Here is a 23,588-nt window from a genome sequence, read left to right on the forward strand (position 1 = left end):
ATAAATAATTGGCCCTCTCAGGAATACTTCAAACTACGTGGAACTTGCATTCAAACATCTAAAATACAAGTTGTGACTCATGGATGGCCTTTTCCTATCCCAGAAGCCAGTGGTCTAAAGCTTAGAATAAAAGGAAAGAGAAAGGAAGTTGAATCCTCCATGCATCATGAACAGCACCTTTTTTTTAATGGATTCTGACCTACCTGCACTTCATGTAGGGCCCATGCTATGGTGCCTTTCATTAGTAAAAGTAGTATTAAATTCATGATGTAGCTAATCTTGTATTATAAAACATGTTTGAAGATTAAAATGAAAAGAAAAGACAATTTGAATTATTTGATCCTAGACGTTAAGCCCACGAAAGGTTAATTAGTAATCTTCTGCTCTCTTCCATTCATGTTTTAATGTAATTCCTACAAAAACATAGCTTGTCAGATCAAGAATCGAACTTCTTATATTATAACTACAAGGCATGGATGAGCAAGCTGTTAAATTTCAAAATTCAAACACCTAAAGCTGGGAAAATTTGAAAGAAAGTGGTTGTTGGCCCACTGCTGATGTCTTACCTTTTGAAAAAAGCAGAGAATAGCTCCAGTAAGATGTGACATGTTTGAATGCCTACTGATTCTGTCAAAATCTATCTAATTTCCTGACCTTCCAATCTTACCGGGCACGTTAGGACGGACTCTAACAGCGGTCAAAGTTAATACCCATTGTTACTGATTCCAAAGCTAGGCCACCAAGAACCTATCCACTTACATTATTTTAGAATAGCAAAGAAAAGTTCCTTGAATCATGCAATTAGTGCTAATGGTACTCTATAGCTGCAGGTGAAGTCAGAATTTTTGATAGTACAGATCGAATTGCATGCAGTATAGGAAAGACTGACTTATGTTACATGAACTTTGAGGGCTTCCAATATTTATTTAGAGTTAGCTTTCGGATCCGCCTTTTACTGATGCCAAGCATTTATCCTTTTCTATAAGATTGCTGATGAATGATGTGCGCATTGCTCTCCATTGAGGTATCACCTATTTATACGAAAGCTAATAGTACAGTTGATGAGATGGCATCTTATGTAGCCAACCATGCTAAATCTATATTATAGGACTCTTCAACAAATATTTTTCCTCTTGTTTTAAGTACTCTTTGATTTTTCATACCCCTAAAGAGATCACTACTATTTCGATTCAAGGGTTGGCAACCTGGGTTATCATAGTACTTCATGCTGAGCTCCTTACCAACGTCCATTTCCAATTGGTGACCTCAACATTACTTCTTAAAGCTTGATTCTAATGGAGCCTTTGATCAAGAACCTAAACAAGGAGGTGCCAACTTTCTTGTGCATGGCGATGTTGGCTTCGTTGTCTATGTAGCATACTCCCCATCAAAGGCTAGTTCCATAACAATCACTGAACTAGAGTGTAGAATATTTTTGACTAATGTTTGAATTCTTTTATTTTAGTTTTATTAAATGTTTTGGCCGTTGGTTTTTAGGATTTCTTTTGAACATGACTGTTGGTAACTACGTGCAGCCATGTAGATCTTACAATTTGAACATTGGAACCATTCATTGTCTTCAAAGGATGCCTTGTAATTGTTCTGGTTTTTGAAAGACACTTTTGGCTGATCTGTTTTTAACTATTTTCATTTCTACTTTATTTGAAAATGACTATTGGTGAACAGTTATTTCTATTTAATTTTCTTGATTGTTTTGGAGTTGATGATCACATAATTGCAACCCTCTATTTTCTATAAATAGAGGTAGATTGAGTGAAAGTTATCATATCTTTACAAATCTCTAATATTCTTTTTTCAAATCTTGTCCTCTTCTTGAAATCTTATTTATTTAGAATGGGTATTCGAGTTCTATAAGTTCACTGGATAGCCTAGAGTCTAAGTAGACTTATTAATTGGGCATTGTATCCTAGGGACAAGATTTCTAATAGATCACTTGTGTGATAACCGCCCCACTCCTAAGAGAAACGGAGGGAGGGCAATACACCATCGTGCAGGCGTTCGTAACGCCTGATGGTGGGCGGTTACAACCGTCCGCCTTCCCCAGTGATCGAGGCTACAAGAAGCCCCGATCGGCTACCATTTCACCACCAGTTCATCCTCCTCCTCCACTGTTTGTCTCCCTCTCTCACAACCCTCTCCGGTTGGCAGGACCTGGTGTTGGACCCGCGCCGCCGGAGCAGAAGGCCGCATCGCCGGGGTAGGAGGCGGACGACCACCTTCAGATCAGGTAAGCTCTAATTCTTGTTCTCTACAAATTATGCTTTGTAGAGTAGATTTAGAACAAAATAAAAATTAAAACGGGAAGGGAAGAAGAGGGAAGAAAGAGAGATGAAGAAGGGGAGGCAGACCGCGGCTACCGAGGCTGCCATAGGCGTAGCTGGTGCCGCCGGCCTCAAGCCGGCCCTCTCCCGAGCCGATCCCCCTTCACGGGAGAAGGAAGTGATGACCCAAAGATTGAGTTAAAGATTGATTTTGATGATCACAAAACCTTGAAGTATAATTACTAATGTTTGTGTTGCAAGAAGAAAGATAATTTATTTTGCAAGGAACATAGCAAGTTGGAAAAATACAAGAAGGCCTCAAAAGCTCTCAAGAAAAGTTAGAAGAAAGCTACAATTTATTGGCCTAAGTTTCAAGTTCAAAGGATTTAAGTTGGAGGAGCAAATTCAAAGAAAGATTCAAAAGAATAGTCCTCGAGTCGACTCCGGAAAGTTTAGAGTCGACTCTAGCACTCTAGAGTTTCAAGAAACAGTGCTCGAGTCGACTCCGATACTCTACGAGTCGACTCCGACTGAGAACAAACAAAAAGACAGAGAGTTGATTTTCAGCGCTACAGTGATCTCGAGCCGACTCCAACTTCAGCGCTACAGTGCGGAGCCGACTCCCAGCTACAGTACCGGCAGACTACTATTCACAGATCGACTCCTATTTCAGCCGAGTCGACTCCTACTTCGGCCGAGTCGACTCGAGCACGCTGGGAGGCATAACGGCTAGTTTTTTCTTGATTCCAACGGCTCTATTTTTGTCTCTAACGGCTAGATTTTTGTTTGCACTCCCTCTAAAGCTATAAAATCAAGAGGAGAGCTAGGGAAGAGAGTATGGAAGTGGGAGAAAACATTTAGGAAAGAGATTTCAAAGAGATTACAAGAAAAATCTCCCATAAGCACAAAAGGGCCATCCAAAGCGAAATAGAGAGAAGTAGAGCATCCTAGTGAATCCCAAAGCTTTCTCTCCATCCGTGTGCTGCCTCAATCATCCTCTACCTCGTGCCAAATCAGAAGAGGGTCAAGTAAAGAAGAAGCCGAGTTCCTTCATCTTCAAAATTCGTTTGAGAGCTTCTCTTTACTCCATTTGTTTATATTTGATATATTTGCTTAGTTAAGAAGCTTGTACTTGCTTTAAATTCTTAGTCTAATATCTTGTAACTTGATTCAATCAAGGGATTGAATCAAGAGGTTAAGGTTTGTTGGTGAGCCAAAGGAAAACCAACGGTGTTAAGATTTGTTGGTGAGCCAAAGGGAAAACCAACGTTGTAAGGTTGTGGTTGGTGAGCCTTTGGGGAAAACCAACTGGGTTGGATTGTGAGCCCGTGAAAACAATCGGTAGGTTCTAGTCGGTGAGCCTGTGAAAACCGACCGAGTTCGTTGTGATCTCGCAAAACAACAAGTTGGGTTGTGAGCTTGTAAAACAACCGGCTGTAATCTGAGGGATTATAGTGAAATTCCCAAGAGGTCTTGGGGAGTGGATGTAGGTGCTGGGATGCACCGAACCACTATATTTTTGTTGTGTTTGTGATGCTCTTTGTTGTCTGACTTCCTCACTCACTTACTTACTTAGATACTAAGCTTGCTTAACTCTTCTTCGTGCATCCTTTAATTGCAAGCATATTCAATTTACTTAATCAAGTCTCATTCAATTGAATTGCATACTTGGGCAAACTTAGACTAATCTTTTATTGAATCCGCTGCTTAATAGTTGATTAGATTAGAATCATACTCTTGCTAAGTTTAAATTTCACTAAGCATCTATACAACTTAGCTTAATTAACTCTAAAAGATTAGAAGTAGTTTAAAAGTTTTTAAAAGACCCAATTCACCCCCCCTCTTGGGTTGTCACCTTGGGCAACAAGTGGTATCAGAGCAGGAGCTCAAGATTAATTGTTGATCTCACGATCAAGAGCCAAAGATCATGACAACTCAAATAGATAGTTTTCTAGGAGAGGGACAGTTAATTGATAGGCCTCCACTGTTTAATGGCATAAACTACACATATTGGAAAGCACGCATGCGCATTTTTATTCAATCACAAAACTATTATTTATGGAAAATCATAATAAATGACCTTCACACACTCTCTCAAACTATTAATGAAAAGGACGTAGCACAATTGAATGCTAATGCTATGAACATATTATATTGTGTTATTCATGAAACGAAGTTTAATGAAATTTCTGCATGCTTATCTGCTAAGGAGATCTGGGATACTTTAGAAAATATTTATGATAAATCTCAGATTAGCTCACATGTGCTTCAATTGCGTACTAACAATGAGATTGCAGAATCCTCCACAGTAGCCGAGTCGACTCCCAGTTTGTCCGAGTCGACTCCTAGAGAAGAACAGTCTGAAAGGCAGAGACACAGTCTTGAAGACCCTGTGAACGAGTCGACTCCAAGTAGTTCCGAGTCGACTCCCAAGTTAGCCGAGTCGACTCCGACAAGGCCCGAGTCGACTCCGAGGCAGAACAGTTCAAAAGACAGAGAATCATCTTTTAGGCCTCTGAGAACGAGACGTCTCCCGAAGATCTCGAGTCGACTCTCAAGTCAGTCGAGTCGACTCCAAGTAAACCCGAGTCGACTCGAGGAAGAAAGAACAACAAAAAAATTCAAAAGCTTCCTAAAGACAAAGAAGAAGAGGAAGCAAGAAGAAAGAAAGAAAGAGATAAAAAGAAAAAAAGTTTTGACCAAGGAAGAGTCAAGCAAGAAATTAAAAGCTAGAAGCAACAATGAACTACAAAAGGTAACTAACTTATGTTTTATGGCACTAGAAGATAAAGTAGAATCTGAATCTAATGAATTTCATGAAGAATATTCTTATGATGAACTATTAAATGCTTTTCATGATTTGTATAGTGAATGTAGAAAATTAGCTATCAAAAATAAAAATCTTAAAAAGCTAAATCTCGAAATCTCAAAAGAAAAAAATTCTATTGCTGAAATATATGACAAACTAAATTCTAAAAATGAAAGCTTAAGGTTAAATTCAGAACAATTGATTCAGAAAAATCAGAATTTAATTAAAAAAATCAAAACTTAAATGAAGAAATTAACCAATTAAAATCTTTTATTAACAAATTCACTGTAAGTTCAGAAAGAGTAAAAATAATGTTTGAAAGTCAATATCTTGCTTATGATAAATCAAAATTTAGCTTGACTCCTTTACTTAATAATAAATCTCTAGAGAAAAAGGTTATCAATTCACCAAGCAAACCATTAAATAAGATAACTTATTTCAAACATAAAAAAAATGGGCATAACAACTTTACCTATCGTTCTAACATAATTAAATCAAGTGGTAAAGTTATTACAATTAAACAAATCTGGGTTCCAAAAGGAACCATATGTCCTAACTCTCAAGGACCCAAGCAAGCTTGGATACCCAAAATAAAAATATGAGAATGTAGACATAGATGTGCCAAGATACCCATGGAACAAATAGATTCATACAAATGGGTGTTCTAGACACACGTCAAAAAAAATGAAACTTAAAACATACTTATAAAAAGTAATTTTAAATAATAATAATAATAATAATAATGAAATCAGTAATCCTTGCATCTCATCATTATTTTTGCTTTAGTATTTGATTAAAATATGAATTGCATGTATTGATCAATTTTGTGATATAGAAAATACTTTTGGAAATATAATCAAATCACTTCATTTTATAGTATACTTTACTCACTATTGGATAAGTTGCTAAATGATTAATCAATTTATTAAGAATAACTCTATGAATTCTCTATATGCTTGATTGAGAGTTTTTATCCATGGCATTATTGTTTATTGATCATAGATATGATAATGTGTACTTGGTGTGCTTTTGAATATATGCACTATGAATACCAAGATTAAAGAAACCATCTTTGGCATATAAAATCAACTCATGCTAGTATGTACTTAATCTCAAAAGACCTTGTCATTAGCTTACTTAGATTATCTTCTGAAAGGTCAAAGTTTGCTATGCATGCTAACTAAGGAAACAAACAAAAATCAATTTCTAAATCTAAAGATGTTGTTTCCATCACTAAGTTTTCAAAAGCTTACATTGGATTTGTTCTTGGCAAATAAAATTGAAATATTTTCTGTATTTGCTAAATCTTGTAAAAGTGTTTCAAATGATAAAGGTTTTCAAACTATGAAGATAAAGAGTATCATGGCACAGTGTTGAAAACCAAAATCCTGATAAAGTTCATACAGAAATTAATTATTTCAGCACCAAGGACACCATAAGTAAAATAGGGTTAATAGAATTCTTGAAGAAATGAAAAAGACAATTGTGTATGATAGTCATCTACTTAAATATTTTTTTTAAAGCTATCATCACTGCTTGTCATACATATGATTTCTATTAGATCTATTTTTGATGAAAACTCCTTTTGATCTTCTGAAAAATAGAAAATGAACTATTGCATATCTTTCATATTTATCAGTAGTATATGTTATACTTGATATGGTTTCTTGAAAGTAATGCCAAATCTGATAGAGATATATCTATCCTTGGATATCATTCATCAAGCAATGCATATAGAATATTCAATGAAAAGATTTTAGTTGCAGAAATATCAATTCATTTTATTCTTTATGAGACTAATGATTTATTATCAAGATACTAAAATCAAATTATATATGTATATGGTTAATCTTTTACATATAACAATCTGAAAACATGTTAATAATTAGAACCAAATTGAGTTTTTCAGAAATGCACTTAATGAAGGAAAATTGATGACTACTAAAAGACTAAATCAAGAAAAGATGAAATAGATCTTGATGAGATTCTTGTATGATTAGAAGTAAAGATCACCATTATCATTTGCTTGCTTTATGAGCTTTATATTCTATCAAATGAGTGTGTAGAATGGACTCCTATGTGCTTACTTTATTAAAGAAGATATATGTTAAATAACCACCATATTTGAAAACACTCATTACAAATATGATAAAGCAATATATGATTTGAAACAAGCATCAAAAGCATGATATAAAAGCTTAAGCAACCTTTTTGATAGAAAGTAATAGTGATAAATCTTTGCATCAAAAAGAAGAATTTGTGATATCTTACTTGCTCAAAGTATACATTGATGACATCATTCTTGGTTCTACTAATGGAGATTTATATGAAGATTTTACTAAGCTCATGCAAGGTGAGTTTGAAATATGTATGATGAATGAATTAACATTTTCTCTCGAACTCCAAATTAAGCCAAACAAGAAAGGGGATCTTCATTGACCAAAGTTATTCCACAAGAAAACTCTTAATAGAAGATTGGCATGAAGAAGGTATGTCTGTGACCCCATCTTGTAGAATTTGAAAAGGATGAGCAAAGTAGATCTATTGTTTTAAAGCTGTATTGAAGCATGATAGAATAACTATTTTATCATACAGCTAGTAGACCAAATTGTATGCTCATTATGTGCCCTTGTGCAAGACTTCAATCTAACTTTAATGAATCATATTTTATTGATAACAAATAAATCATAATCGGAATTTTGATAGAAACAACCGTTTAAGATAAGTTGATTAAAACTTAGCTAACATGTCTTATTGATAATTATCTTAAGCAAATAGAATCTAAGCTAAATTGATTCTGAAAATAAAAAATTGATTTGACCTTGATAAATCTTTCTATTGCCTCACATGCTTGTCCTTGAACCATCTTGGTTAATGAAACTATCTCTTTAGTTCAAGTGATATGTGCTTGCTTATATTTAGGCAATCTCTTTAGTAAAGTGACTCAACATACAACTATTGTCATATCTTATATTGAGTCATCTAGTTAAAAAATATTTTGGATGAATGTTTTGTATCTTGAAGAAACTAATGACTTTCTTTCAAGAAAGAAAAGGAGTTTGTTAATAATGCAGGATCCTTGAGCAAGAAAATGAGAGATCTCAACTTGAAGGATATCTCCATGTAAGATACAATAAACATTCACATGCAAACAAGAGAGAGAACCTTCTTCAGCCAAAAGTTCATACATAAGAAATCTAGTAGGTATTTGACTGAAGAATGCAGAATGAATTGGTAATTCTAGATACTTCTCTCATAAATTAATAGAGCAAAGTCAATAACTTAAATCTTATTATGGCATGATTAAGGTCTTTAATTATTAATTTTTGATATCATGTCTATATATATATATATTGATTGACTTATACTTTTAGAAATTGTTTCATGGTTTGCCCAAACTAAAATATATCTTTGCCTATGTCATAACCATGAAATACACAAGTTTATGCTTAAAATTTTGATTTAAAATAACTTGTTAGAAATTATGAATCCTTGAGCACAATGAAAATATTGTTTGCATGATATACATCTATATGATACATAAGATTATTTCTTTATTCTGCTCTTTCATGTAAATTACTTGAGAATAACAAAAAGAGAGAGAGATAAAGAAAAAAAATGGATATTATTTAAGAGATGAAAAATCTAAGCAAAGGCAAGTACTCCAATCTTAAGGAAAAGCAAAACAAGCATAATATATGCGGCACATTTGAAAGGGATAAAATCCATAATTAATTACACTTAAACAGGGAGAGTTTGAAGTGAACATTTTAACCTTTCTATATTGCTCATCATAGGGATGGTGCCAATGGAGAGGCTAGTGGTAGTACCCGGCACTATTTGACCCAATTATTCGGTGTAGGGCATATTAGGGACGGCACAAGAGGGAGGCTAGTGGTAGTACCTCGTGCCCCTTCCCAACTCCACCGGATAGGGAGCAAATAGAGTATAGAGCATAAGAAAGTAAAAATGAAAGACAAAGTTAATGAAAGTATATAAGAAGAATCAAGTCATTTTTTTTAAATCACTTGAAAACACAATTTAAGGATGAAATCAATGCAAGATTATATTTAAATAGGGGGAGTTTATTTGAAAAGAATTGATTTTGATCCTTGACATGCTTGTTCTTATTATTTTAATGCATGACTTAACACATAATATATTTTGCATGTGGCATGATGTCTTGAATTATGGGTTCTCAATATTTTGTAATGCTTCATGCTTGGATAATTTGATTGAATGTTTGGAATACTACATAAAATTTTTTTTTGGTATTATTGAAAAGAAATTTCAGATTTGTCATTCACAATCATTGTTAAAATCTGAAAGGTGAATAAATTTGTAAAAAGAAGAAGAGAAGGATATCTCTATTTAGGCAAAATGAATTGAGTTTGTTTTATCCTTCAACTTGCTTAACTTTGGTATATAATGTTCTAATTCATACCAAAACTCAACATAAATACAAATATTCTGAATATGCTCTTATATGTTTGAAATATGTGTTTTCAATCGTAATAATTTAAGATGAGCTACAATGTGAAAGATACATATCTCAAATTATGACTTTGAAAGCCTCTATTGAAAATCTTTATGAAATTCAGAATTTGATTTTGTATAAAAGCTTAAACTCAATATGATTTCTAAATAAAATCTTAACTTAAGAAAAATAGAATAATTCGATGATCTTTAAAGTGTACTAAAGATCTGAAACATATCATTATAAAGTGTACCCAATATAATGCCTTAATTGCTTGCCCCGATACGCATCTGAAACATATCATTTCTTATCTTTAAAGTGTACTAATATTGGTCCAAATGATGTGTCTTTCAATGATCTTGATTGCAAATAAATATTTTTTTAAATATATGATTTCATTTTGATATTAAAAAATTTATTGGGCTTCATGTATACATTGCTGAAAAACTATGATTAAAAAATTGAGATCTATAACTATATATATATATATTATTAAGAGAGTGAATGATCTTAAGTTTAGGAACATTTCAGCTCACTCAAATGATTCTTAAAAAAAAGAAAAATGTAAATGCTTTTAAAAGAATTTGAGCTTCAAATGAATCATTTTCTGATTAATATTTCAGTACATTTTCTCAAAGATTAAGAGGAAGCATAACTTATTCTTGAAAGATTAAAAAGAGTGATTGCTATAAATTTTGAATAATTCTAGATCACTCTACATTCTTGATATCATAAAGTTTCAGTTTTATTCACGTTTATCATTAAAATCTGAAATTCAACAAAAGAAAAGAATGATTAAAGAAGAATGCATCTTTTGAGGGGGAGCTTTAGATATTCAGTATCTTATCCTAAAGTTACCTTAATGCATACCTTAAATTTTATGGATTGATTTTGATGAACCTCCTTATATTGCAAGACTTGCTTTAATTATATAATAAGTTTATACCTTGAGATGAGTTCTATAAAGGTTGTCTTATCTCAAATCTTGAGTCTTATGAAAATAAGCTGAAACTTATAGAAAATATATTTTTTGAGATTGACAATTTCATTGAACATTATCTTCAAATTCTAAACTCTTAAATGGAATGATCAATTGAGGGGGAGAAAGAAAATTTCAGAAGGAGAGGTCTTATGGAACTTAATCGCATAAATCTATAACTAAAGGAGAGAGAAAGAATACTAAATGAAAAGTGATCCTAATACTCTCCAATATGTATCATCTGAAATTTAAATCTGAAAATCTTTATGATACACCTTGAGGCTTGTTATTTGGTTAATATATCTTATGCATAAATCATGAACCAAATTGCAATTCAAATAGTTGTTCTTAAGAGCCTCTAACTTAATGAAAAAGGGGAAGAATAATGTGTTGAATTTTCTTGAGTATCTCTCAGAAAATCTATTTTGGAAATTCAGTAATGAGTCCTTATTGGCTTGTTCTTTAGAACTTCAATTTTGTGCCAAATCATTATTATATGTACCAAAATGTGCTTCTTCTTAAAGGAATAAATTCTTTAAAAGAGCTTTAAAAGAACCTTCAAAGCTTTGAATTTTATGCATATTCTAAGATATATCATAAATTGCATGAATTCATGTTTTAGTATTTATTCCATAATATTTTTACACCATAAAAAAAAAAACTTTGCAATCATACTTAATATATTGCTCTTATACTCTGAAAATTAGTTAAATTGCTCTCATGTTGCTAAAATACTTAATATATTGGGCAAAAGATCTTAAATGAACAAGCTTTCATATTTATTATTAAAGAATGGTTAGATTTTCATTCGTGCTTTCTTTGAATATCATTCTTGGTACTTCTTGAATTAACTTGAGAAAGATTCCACCTACACTTGATTTGAAAACTATCTTTGGAACCCCATTCGATGTGTTCTCACTATAATTGGCTCTGATCTATGCTCATTAATCTTTTTCTAACATTATTGCCTTGAGTTATATGATTCATATTCTTGCAATAATTTGACATGCAAATCAGAGTACAAAAAGAAAAAGAAATATTTGAGTATTCTTATCTTTGTGCTTAATGTTTCATTATCTTGCAACCTTTTTGATATTGTCAAAAAGGGGGAGAAATATCTAAGTATATGCTCATAATGCTTTATGTTTTGAATTGAATACAAATCAGCTTAAATTGAAATATGTTGATTGTGTTAAGCTGATTAAATCTAAAGCATTATCATGAAGTATGTTTTAAATATATATGTTTTCAACTTCATGCAACTTAGCTATGCATTAGTCCTAGAACATAATATATTTTATATTGCACATACTACAAGTTTTGTCATCATCAAAAAGGGGGAGACTGATGACCCAAAGATTGAGTTAAAGATTGATTTTGATGATCACAAAATCTTGAAGTATAATTACTAATGTTTGTGTTGCAAGAAGAAAGATAATTTATTTTGCAAGGAACATAGCAAGTTGGAAAAATACAAGAAGGCCTCAAAAGCTCTCAAGAAAAGTTAGAAGAAAGCTACAATTTATTGGCCCAAGTTTCAAGTTCAAAGGATTTAAGTTGGAGGAGCAAATTCAAAGAAAGATTCAAAAGAATAGTCCTCGAGTCGACTCCGGGAAGTTTAGAGTCGACTCTGGCACTCTAGAGTTTCAAGAAACAGTGCTCGAGTCGACTCCGATACTCTACGAGTCGACTCCGACTGAGAACAAACAAAAAGACAGAGAGTTGATTTTCAGCGCTACAGTGATCTCGAGCCGACTCCAACTTCAGCGCTACAGTGCGGAGCCGACTCCCAGCTACAGTACCGGCAGACTACTATTCACAGATCGACTCCTATTTCAGCCGAGTCGACTCCTACTTCGGCCGAGTCGACTCGAGCACGCTGGGAGGCATAACGACTAGTTTTTTCTTGATTCCAACGGCTCTATTTTTGTCTCTAACGGCTAGATTTTTGTTTGCACTCCCTCTAAAGCTATAAAATCAAGAGGAGAGCTAGGGAAGAGAGTATGGAAGTGGGAGAAAACATTTAGGGAAGAGATTTCAAAGAGATTACAAGAAAAATCTTCCATAAGTACAAAAGGGCCATCCAAAGCGAAATAGAGAGAAGTAGAGCATCCTAGTGAATCCCAAAGCTTCCTCTCCATCCGTGTGCTGCCTCAATCATCCTCTACCTCGTGCCAAATCAGAAGAGGGTCAAGTAAAGAAGAAGCCGAGTTCCTTCATCTTCAAAATTTGTTTGAGAGCTTCTCTTTACTCCATTTGTTTATATTTGATATATTTGCTTAGTTAAGAAGCTTGTACTTGCTTTAAATTCTTAGTCTAATATCTTGTAACTTGATTCAATCAAGGGATTGAATCAAGAGGTTAAGGTTTGTTGGTGAGCCAAAGGAAAACCAACGGTGTTAAGATTTGTTGGTGAGCCAAAGGAAAAACCAACGTTGTAAGGTTGTGGTTGGTGAGCCTTTGGGAAAAACCAACTGGGTTGGATTGTGAGCCCGTGAAAACAATCGGTAGGTTCTAGTCGGTGAGCCTGTGAAAACCGACCGAGTTCGTTGTAATCTCGCAAAACAACAAGTTGGGTTGTGAGCTTGTAAAACAACCGGCTGTAATCTGAGGGATTATAGTAAAATTCCCAAGAGGTCTTGGGGAGTGGATGTAGGTGCTGGGATGCACCGAACCACTATATTTTTGTTGTGTTTGTGATGCTCTTTGTTGTCTGACTTCCTCACTCACTTACTTACTTAGATACTAAGCTTGCTTAACTCTTCTTCGTGCATCCTTTAGTTGCAAGCATATTAAATTTACTTAATCAAGTCTCATTCAATTGAATTGCATACTTGGGCAAACTTAGACTAATCTTTTATTGAATCCGCTGCTTAATAGTTGATTAGATTAGAATCATACTCTTGCTAAGTTTAAATTTCACTAAGCATCCATACAACTTAGCTTAATTAACTCTAAAAGATTAGAAGTAGTTTAAAAGTTTTTAAAAGACCCAATTCACCCCCCCTCTTGGGTTGTCACCTTGGGCAACAGGAAGGGGGAGCAGATAAAAAAAAAAAAAGAGACTTACCAGTGGGTGATCCGCAGCCGTAACCGCGGGCGCCGGCCTCGGCCACGGGCCGCGGGTTGTCGGCCGTGGGATGCGGGTCGCCGGCAGCGGGACGCAGACACGGCCGCGGGCCGCCGAAGCGGCCTTGGGCATGGCCATGGGCACGACCGCAGGCACGGCCGCAGGCGCGACCGTGGGCACCGCAAGCCGGCCGCCGGGCGTCGTCGGCCGTCGCCGTTTCTCCCGAGCTCGCCCTTCTCCCTCCATGGGAGAAGAAATGAGAAGAAAGGGGGAAGGAGAAATCGGGAGAAGAGAAGAGGAGAAGAAGAAAAAGAAAGAAGAAAGAGTGGGAGAAGAAGGTTCGGGAAGGATGAAGGAAGAAAAGAAAAAGAAGAAAAGAAGAAAAAGAAAAGAAAAAAAAAAAAAAGAGACCCTTAATGGGTCCGACCTAACGGGTCTGATCCGAGTTCGGGTCCGAACCTGTTAGGCCAAATAAAAGAAGAGAAAAATGGGTTTAGCCAAATTTAACTAAAACTAAGCCCAGTCAGATTAGGCTAAGTCCGGACGAACTCAAACTATAAATTGGGTTAAATCCGAACCAAATTAAGCCCAATTGAGTTGGGTCTGAACCTAATTAAGCTGAGTTAGTTTCAGCAGACCCAAATTGAATATGAATCAAGCCCAATTCAAAACCAGTTTAACTAAATTGAGACCGAATTGACTTTGGGCTGACCCTGACTCAAGCCTAGATGAGCCACATTGATTCTGGACCAAAATTAAACTTAATTGGACTTGAAATTGAGCCCAATAACATAATCAGAAGACCAAATTGACCTGATAGGGCTAGACCCAATTAGGAACCGAGCCCAATTCTTTAATTAAAGACCCAATTGACCTACGTGAACCCAATCTAGTTCTAAATCGAGGCCAAGGGCTCTAAATTAAATAAATTGGACTTGAGATCCAAGCAAGTAAATTCATGTTATGATAAATTAGAAAATTATGAAATAAATAGAAAATAATGTGACCCCTATGTGATTTATTTAGGTGATCAAGGATTTGTCACCCGGACGTAAGAAATTGAAAAGCATATTGCAGTAAGTAACCTTGGCACTGATCTTAAAGTTTTTAAATTACTGTTTATTTATAATTATAAAAATGTATTGGTTATGATATATTTTTCTCAAAATTAGGATCAAGTATATGGTTGCATGTAATTCATGAATTTGATTAAAGAGCATCCTTCGTGAATATTTGATGGTGTATGAGTTATGAAATTATGATTATGTTAGACTGTATGAAAAATGTTTTTTGAGGCATGTTTATGCATTTTAAATTATATAATGCCATTTATCATTTTCAAACCTATTTATGATGATTATGATTTATGAAAGAAAAAGAATATGATTTATGAACTCTCAGATAGCTATGACCACCTCTAGAAATAGAGGCCAGTCGACACCCTGGAGCTAGCATCCAAAGAATAACAGGCCCTCTGCCAATGGGTTAAAGTTGGTAACGAATAACAGAATTAGTCGACTAAGATTAACAGGCCCTGTCACAGGATTATAGTGACCATAGCAGCACATCCGTCTGAGAGTATGTTTTATAAAGTATGGATAAATGGCAATATTTTTATATGACTTGCATTATCATGATTATGAACTTTTATGGATAGAACATGCATTGCTTTATGACCTGATTTGTGTATATCATCTATAAAATGTTTTATTTTACATCAACTGTTGGCTTTTTAATCACTACATTGGCATAATTGTACTTGATCCAATAAGATAGTAGCTGGTTACTTACTGAGCTGTGTAGCTCATACCTTTTTATCTACTTTTTTCCTACAGATGATTAAGACCACTAGGAGCAGGGAGCTTGATGTTATTCAGGGTTGGGGTAATTGAAAATGTTATGTAATAATCAGATTTTAGAAGCTCTGTACTGTTCCAACTTCATGAACAATGTTATGACATTAGTAAATGAAACTATTTATTTTTATTATGAAATTTTATGTGGCTTCGTGTTATTGTGTGCATAAGATAGCAATAGCACGGCCGTGTCATGATCCGGATTTGGGGCGTGACATTTAGTGGTATCAGAGCAATAGGTTTAATAAAGGGTAAAAAAAAAAAAAGAGTTTTAGTAAGGAAAATGGGTAGTTAAGTCCCGTTAAATTAAATTCGGCATATTCAAAATAAAGAAAATTAGTTAATTGAATTATGCTAATATTTTTTTTTTATAGGTGAAAATGAGGAACAGAGAGAATGAAGTCTTGGCAAATATTGCAGCTCGGAGGAGAGGAGCAAGAGGGAGAGGAGTTGCCAGGCAGCCAGCCGAGCAAACTCCTAACCCAGCTGCCACCCAGGCCGATTTTGCAGGAGCAAGTCAGGTGATGACTCAGCTCCTTCAGATGCAACAGCAAATGCAGCAACAGATGCAGCAGCAGATGGAACAGCAGATACTGATGCAGCAGCAGGTGCAGCAGCAGATGCAAATGCAGATGCAGCAGCAGGTGCATGCCACTGTCCGACCTGCACAATCCATTGAGTCCTACTATGAACGATTCCGTAGGCTCAACCCACCTATGTTTGACGGTGGAGCCGACCCTCTGGTTGCTGAGACCTGGATTCGGGAGGTAGAGAAGATGTTCAAAGCCTTGCAATATCCCGAAGAAGTAAAGGTCAGATTGGCTATCCCTATGCTGAAGGGGAATGCAGAGTTCTGGTGGACGGCTATTGAAGCTGCACTCGAGGGTGAGGACGAGCTACCGACATGGGAGGAATTCAAGAAGATGTTTTATGACCAGTATTTTCCTGAGTCAGTCAGAATATCTAAAGAAAATGAATTTTTATCTCTGAGGCAGACAGATGATATAACTGTGCTAGAATATGCCAACAAATTTACTAAGCTGGGTCGGTTCTGCCCTCAGATGATAGAGATTGAGAGAAGTAAGGCTAATAGATTTGAGCAAGGCTTGAGGGACGAAATTCGATCCCGGTTGTCAGTTCTGATTTTTACCAGCTACGGAGAGGCCCTGGAGAGAGCACTGAAGGTAGAAGCAGATATGAAGAAATCAGGAAAGGAAAGAGGTGAGCAGAAAAGGGCCGAGACGTCAAGGAATCTAATGAACCGACCAAGAAATTTTGAAGGCCCTCCTAACAAGAAGAAGAAATTTAAGGCTTGCTATTACTGTGACAAAATGCATTCTGGTCCTTGCTTGAAGAGGATGGGAGCCTGTTTTATATGTGGGCAGCCAGGACACATAGCCAGAGATTGCCCGAACAAAAAGAAAGTTGAATCTGGACCTTCTAGATCAACTGATCAGATGCAGAGAGGAGCTGCACGGGTGTACGCACTGACACGACAGGATGCTAGTGCCAGTGACAGAGTTGTGGCAGGTATGATTCCCATCAACTCTGTTGATGCTTCAGTACTATTTGATTCTGGCGTTACACATTCCTTTATATCCTCCAAGTTCTCTGCATCCTTGCATTTTATGCCTGATAAGTTAGATGAGCCTTTACTTGTTGCTACCCCTCTCAAGAAGACAGTAGTGGTGGATTCTATTCATAAAAACTGCATAATTCAGATAGAGGACAGAAAATTTTTGGCTGACTTAGTACTGTTAGACATGTATGATTTTGATGTCATCCTTGGTATGAATTGGCTGTCTGAATATCATGCTCACATTGATTGCTTTGGCAAGAGGGTAGTGTTTCAGATACCTGATGAACAGAAAATCTTCTATCAGGGTGATGCACCCACTAAGAATCCCTCTGTGCACATTATCTCTGCAATGAATGCAAGGAAGACCCTCAGAAAGGGGTGTCAGGCCTACCTAGCTTGTGTGGTAGACACTACAAAAGAAACAAGGCTAGAGGATATCCCTATTGTGAGAGAGTATCCAGAAGTATTCCCTGATAATCTACCTGGATTACCTCCTGATCGGGAGATTGATTTTCGGATCGATCTCTTACCGGGTGTTGGGCCTATCTCGAAGGCTCCTTATCGGATGGCCCCGGCAGAGCTGAGAGAGTTGAAGGTTCAGCTACAGAAACTTCTAGAGAAGAAATTCATCCGCCCGAGTGTTTCACCATGGGGAGCTCCTGTACTATTTGTCAAGAAGAAGGATGGAAGTATGCGGCTGTGTATTGATTACCGGGAGTTGAACAAGGTGACAGTGAAGAACAAATACCCTCTGCCCCGGATTGATGATTTATTTGATCAGCTACAAGGTGCCCAAGTCTTCTCCAAGATAGATCTGCGATCTGGGTATCATCAATTGAAAATCCTAGCAGATGATGTGCCGAAGACTGCATTTCGAACCAGGTATGGGCACTATGAATTTTTAGTTATGCCATTTGGACTAACCAATGCGCCAGCTGCTTTTATGGATCTGATGAACAGGGTCTTTAAGCAGTATTTGGATCAGTTTGTTATTGTTTTCATTGATGATATACTGATCTATTCTAAGAGCAAAGAAGAACATGAAGATCACTTGAGAGTGGTATTACAGATTCTTCAGGAGAATAGATTATATGCCAAACTGAGCAAATGTGATTTCTGGCTGGATAGTATTGCATTTCTTGGTCATGTAATCTCTAAAGAAGGGGTATCAGTGGACCCAAAGAAAATTGAAGCAGTGGTGGATGGCCTCGTCCTACAAATGTCACTGAAATCAGAAGCTTCTTGGGTTTGGCTGGTTATTATAGAAGATTTGTGGAAGGATTCTCTCGGATCGCTACTCCTTTGACTCGTCTGACCCAGAAACGAGCAAAGTTTGTATGGAGTGAAGATTGTGAGCAAAGTTTTCAAGAGCTAAAGCAAAGGCTGGTATCTGCTCCTATTCTTACTTTGCCAACCAATACTGGGGGTTTCATCATCTATAGTGATGCCTCCAAGAAAGAATTGGGCTGTGTACTAATGCAGAATGATAAAGTAGTAGCCTATGCCTCTAGACAGCTGAAGCCATATGAGCAGAACTATCCGACACATGATTTGGAGTTGGCAGCAGTGGTTTTTGCTCTGAAGATTTGGCGACATTATCTATATGGTGAGCCTTGTGAGGTTTTTACTGATCATAAAAGCCTAAAGTATATATTTACTCAGAAGGAATTAAACATGAGGCAAAGAAGATGGCTTGAGCTACTAAAAGATTATGATCTAAGCATCAAATATCATCCGGAAAAGGCTAATGTTGTGGCAGATGCTCTCAGTAGGAAGTCAGCAGTGGGCTCCATATCTTTGCTTACCACTCAGAAGCAGATTTTGAAAGATTTTGATATGATGCAGATTGAGGTGATTACCAAAGGTGCTGGAAGTATGTTGGCTAGTTTGTTAGTGCAACCTACCTTGATAGAAAGAATAAAAGCTGCTCAACAGACAGATGCACATTTATGTCAGCTTAGAAATGATGTGGAGAGATGGTTACGACCCGAACTCCGAATACACCCGGATGGTACTCTGCATTTTGGTAGTAGATTATGTGTGCCCAGGGATGCTGATCTAAAAAGAGAGATTCTGGAGGAAGCTCATCAGTCTCGTTTCTCTATTCATCCCGGCAGCACTAAAATGTATAGAGATTTACGGGAACATTTCTGGTGGAACGGCATGAAGAGAGAGATAGCAGGATTTGTAGCTTGGTGTTTGGTATGTCAGCAAGTAAAAGCTGAGCATCAGAGGCCGGCTGGTTTGCTAGAACCACTAGAGATTCCAGAGTGGAAATGGGAGCACATTACTATGGATTTTGTTACTGGGCTTCCGGGGACAGTAAGAAGGAATGATGCAGTGTGGGTGATTGTTGATCGCCTCACGAAGTCAGCTCACTTTTTACCCTTTAGGGTTGGCACTTCACTTGACAGGCTGGCTCGGAGGTATATTGATGATATTGTGCGCTTACATGGGGTACCAGTAAGCATTGTATCTGATCGGGACCCCCGCTTTGTATCTGGATTTTGGAGAAGCTTCCAAACTGCTATAGGCACTGATCTGAGACTCAGCACTGCTTATCACCCTCAGACTGATGGTCAGTCAGAGAGGACGATCCAGACCCTGGAGGATATGCTGCGGACTAGTACTGTTGATCTGGGAGGTTGCTGGGATGATCATATATCACTAGTGGAGTTTGCTTACAATAATAGTTATCATTCTAGCATCCAGATGGCACCTTATGAAGCCTTGTATGGAAGAAAATGTCGGTCTCCTCTACATTGGAATGATGTTGGAGAGAAGAAGTTGTTGGGCCCTGAATTAGTTCAGAGTGCTAGGGAGAAGATTCTACTGATCAGGAAAAGGCTCAAGGCAGCTCAAGATAGACAGAAAAGCTGGGCAGATAAGAAAAGAAGAGAAGTGAAATTTCAGGAGGGGGACTTTGTATTCTTAAAAGTTTCACCCTCGAAAGGTGTTACAAGATTTGGAAGACATAGTAAATTGAATCCTCGCTACATTGGACCCTTTGAGATTCTTTCCAGAGTAGGGGAGGTTGCTTACAGACTGGCTTTGCCACCAGAGTTATCCAGTGTGCATAATGTCTTTCACGTTTCTCTTCTACGGAGATACATTCCTGATCCCAGCCATATAGTACAGCACGAGCCCCTGCAGATTGATAGAGACCTGATTTATGAAGAGTATCCTTTACGCATCATTGATCATAAGGAGCAGGTCCTGAGGCGACGTATCATCCCCTATGTGAAAGTTCAGTGGAGCAACCATTCGGAGAGAGAGGCCACATGGGAACTTGAGGAGGATATGCGAGTAAGACATCCGCAACTTTTTGAGAATACAGGTATGTAAATTTCGAGGACGAAATTCTAATAAGGAGGGGAGAATGTGATAACCGCCCCACTCCCAAGAGAAACGGAGGGGGGGCAATACACCATTGTGCAGGCGTTCGTAACGCCTGATGGTGGGCGGTTACAACCGTCCGCCTTCCCCAGTGATCGAGGCTACAAGAAGCCCCGATCGGCTACCATTTCACCACCAGTTCATCCTCCTCCTCCACTGTTTGTCTCCCTCTCTCACAACCCTCTCCGGTTGGCAGGACCTGGTGTTGGACCCGCGCCGCCGGAGTAGAAGGCCGCATCGCCAGGGTAGGAGGTGAACGACCACCTTCAGATCAGGTAAGCTCTAATTCTTGTTCTCTACAAATTATGCTTTGTAGAGTAGATTTAGAACAAAATAAAAATTAAAACGGGAAGGGAAGAAGAGGGAAGAAAGAGATGAAGAAGGGGAGGCAGACCGCGGCTACCGAGGCTGCCATAGGCGCAGCTGGTGCCGCCGGCCTCAAGCCGGCCCTCTCCCGAGCCGATCCCCCTTCACGGGAGAAGGAAGGGGGAGCAGATAAAAAAAAAAGAGACTTACCAGTGGGTGATCCGCAGCCGTAACCGCGGGCGCCGGCCTCGGCCACGGGCCGCAGGTTGTCGGCCGTGGGATGCGGGTCGCCGGCAGCGGGACGCAGACACGGCCGCGGGCCGCCAAAGCGGCCTTGGGCATGGCCACGGGCACGACCGCAGGCACGGCCGCGGGCGCGACCGTGGGCACCGCAAGCCGGCCGCCGGGCGCCGTCGGCCGTTGCCGTTTCTCCTGAGCTCGCCCTTCTCCCTCCATGGGAGAAGAAATGAGAAGAAAGGGGGAAGGAGAAATCGGGAGAAGAGAAGAGGAGAAGAAGAAAAAGAAAGAAGAAAGAGTGGGAGAAGAAGGTTCGGGAAGGATGAAGGAAGAAAAGAAAAAGAAGAAAAGAAGAAAAAGAAAAAAAAAAAAAAAAAAGAGACCCTTAACGAGTCCGACCTAACGGGTTTGATCCGAGTTCGGGTCCGAACCTGTTAGGCCAAATAAAAGAAGAGAAAAATGGGTTTAGCCAAATTTAACTAAAACTGAGCCCAGTCAGATTAGGCTAAGTCCGGACGAACTCAAACTATAAATTGGGTTAAATCCGAACCAAATTAAGCCCAATTGAGTTGGGTCTGAACCTAATTAAGCTGAGTTAGTCTCAGCAGACCCAAATTGAATATGAATCAAGCCCAATTCAAAACCAGTTTAACTAAATTGAGACCGAATTGACTTTGGGCTGACCCTGACTCAAGCCTAGATGAGCCACATTGATCCTGGACCAAAATTAAACTTAATTGGACTTGAAATTGAGCCCAATAACATAATCAGAAGACCAAATTGACCTGATAGGGCTAGACCCAATCTGGAACCGAGCCCAATTCTTTAATTAAAGACCCAATTGACCTACGTGAACCCAATCTAGTTCTAAATCGAGGCCAAGGGCTCTAAATTAAATAAATTGGACTTGAGATCCAAGCAAGTAAATTCATGTTATGATAAATTAGAAAATTATGAAATAAATAGAGAATAATGTGACCCCTATGTGATTTATTTAGGTGATCAAGGATTTGTCACCCGGACGTAAGAAATTGGAAAGCATATTGCAGTAAGTAACCTTGGCACTGATCTTAAAGTTTTTAAATTACTGTTTATTTATAATTATAAAAATGTATTGGTTATGATATATTTTTCTCAAAATTAGGATCAAGTATATGGTTGCATGTAATTCATGAATTTGATTAAAGAGCATCCTTCGTGAATATTTGATGGTGTATGAGTTATGAAATTATGATTATGTTAGACTGTATGAAAAATGATATTTGAGGCATGTTTATGCATTTTAAATTATATAATGCCATTTATCATTTTCAAACCTATTTATGATGATTATGATTTATGAAAGAAAAAGAATATGATTTATGAACTCTCAGATAGCTATGACCACCTCTAGAAATAGAGGCCAGTCGACACCCTGGAGCTAGCATCCAAAGAATAACGGCCCTCTGCCAACGGGTTAAAGTTGGTAACGAATAACAGAATTAGTCGACTAAGATTAGCAGGCCCTGTCACGGGATTATAGTGACCATAGCAGCACATCCGTCTGAGAGTATGTTTTATAAAGTATGGATAAATGGCAATATTTTTAAATGACTTGTATTATCATGATTATGAACTTTTATGGATAGAACATGCATTGCTTTATGACCTGATTTGTGTATATCATCTATAAAATGTTTTATTTTACATCAACTGTTGGCTTTTTAATCACTACATTGGCATAATTGTACTTGATCCAATAAGATAGTAGCTGGTTACTTACTGAGCTGTGTAGCTCATACCTTTTTATCTACTTTTTTCCTACAGATGATTAAGACCACTAGGAGCAGGGAGCTTGATGTTATTCAGGGTTGGGGTAATTGAAAATGTTATGTAATAATCAGATTTTAGAAGCTCTGTACTGTTCCAACTTCATGAACAATGTTATGACATTAGTAAATGAAACTATTTATTTTTATTATGAAATTTTATGTGGCTTCGTGTTATTGTGTGCATAAGATAGCAATAGCACGGCCGTGTCATGATCCGGATTTGGGGTGTGACAACTTGCATCTATCACATCAGAGAAATTCCTCTTTTTAAGACAGCTCTTTGATTAGCTCACATTCCATTTTAGTTGCTTTCATTCCTTGTCATATTTCCCTCTTTTTTCTTTCCATTTATTTTATCTCCAGCTTTTAACAATTTAAAGAGAGTAAGTTGTCCTCCATGGATTTCACATTTATCAAGAATCTCACACTGAAATAGACAGGTTAGAATGGCTTGATGGCTCCAATAAAAGGAGATGGAGAATGAAGAACTTGTATCAGAAGGAGAACAGTGAACTGTTGGATAAAAGAAGTGGGTGGAGAATGAATTCATTTGTTAATACATCATGCTCAATGCTATGGTCAACACCCCCTCTTCAAGCAATGTTAGAAGTTGACAGTTGAAGAGGATTATGGAGAGCACCCAAAAGGAGGCATTTTGTAAGTTTCTGTTTATATTAATTCAAAATTTTGATGAATTTTTACAAATAAAAAGGATTCTGTAGCATGTGAAATTTCTTAGGAAGGGGGGGATTTGGGGGTTTTCATTGCAAATTTTGAGCAAGTTAT

At 37.3% G+C, this 23,588-nt stretch overlaps 1 protein-coding gene across 1 annotated transcript; it reads left to right on the forward strand.

The window, feature by feature from the left end:
- Window positions 1–1,993: 1,993 nt before the first annotated feature.
- LOC149751234 (uncharacterized) lies at window positions 1,994–22,956 on the forward strand. The gene is made up of 3 exons (XM_089927590.1): window positions 1,994–2,248; window positions 15,848–17,003; window positions 22,798–22,956. The coding sequence occupies exons 2-3, from the start codon at window positions 15,854–15,856 to the stop codon at window positions 22,803–22,805; spliced, it is 1,158 nt and encodes a 385-aa protein (XP_089783716.1). The 5' UTR covers window positions 1,994–2,248; window positions 15,848–15,853; the 3' UTR covers window positions 22,806–22,956.
- Window positions 22,957–23,588: the final 632 nt, after the last annotated feature.

Source organism: Phoenix dactylifera, chromosome 15 (assembly GCF_051530095.1).
Source record: "Phoenix dactylifera cultivar Ajwa chromosome 15, Ajwa_hap1_PhDact_Kaust_v1.1, whole genome shotgun sequence".
NCBI classification, from domain to species: domain Eukaryota; kingdom Viridiplantae; phylum Streptophyta; class Magnoliopsida; order Arecales; family Arecaceae; genus Phoenix; species Phoenix dactylifera.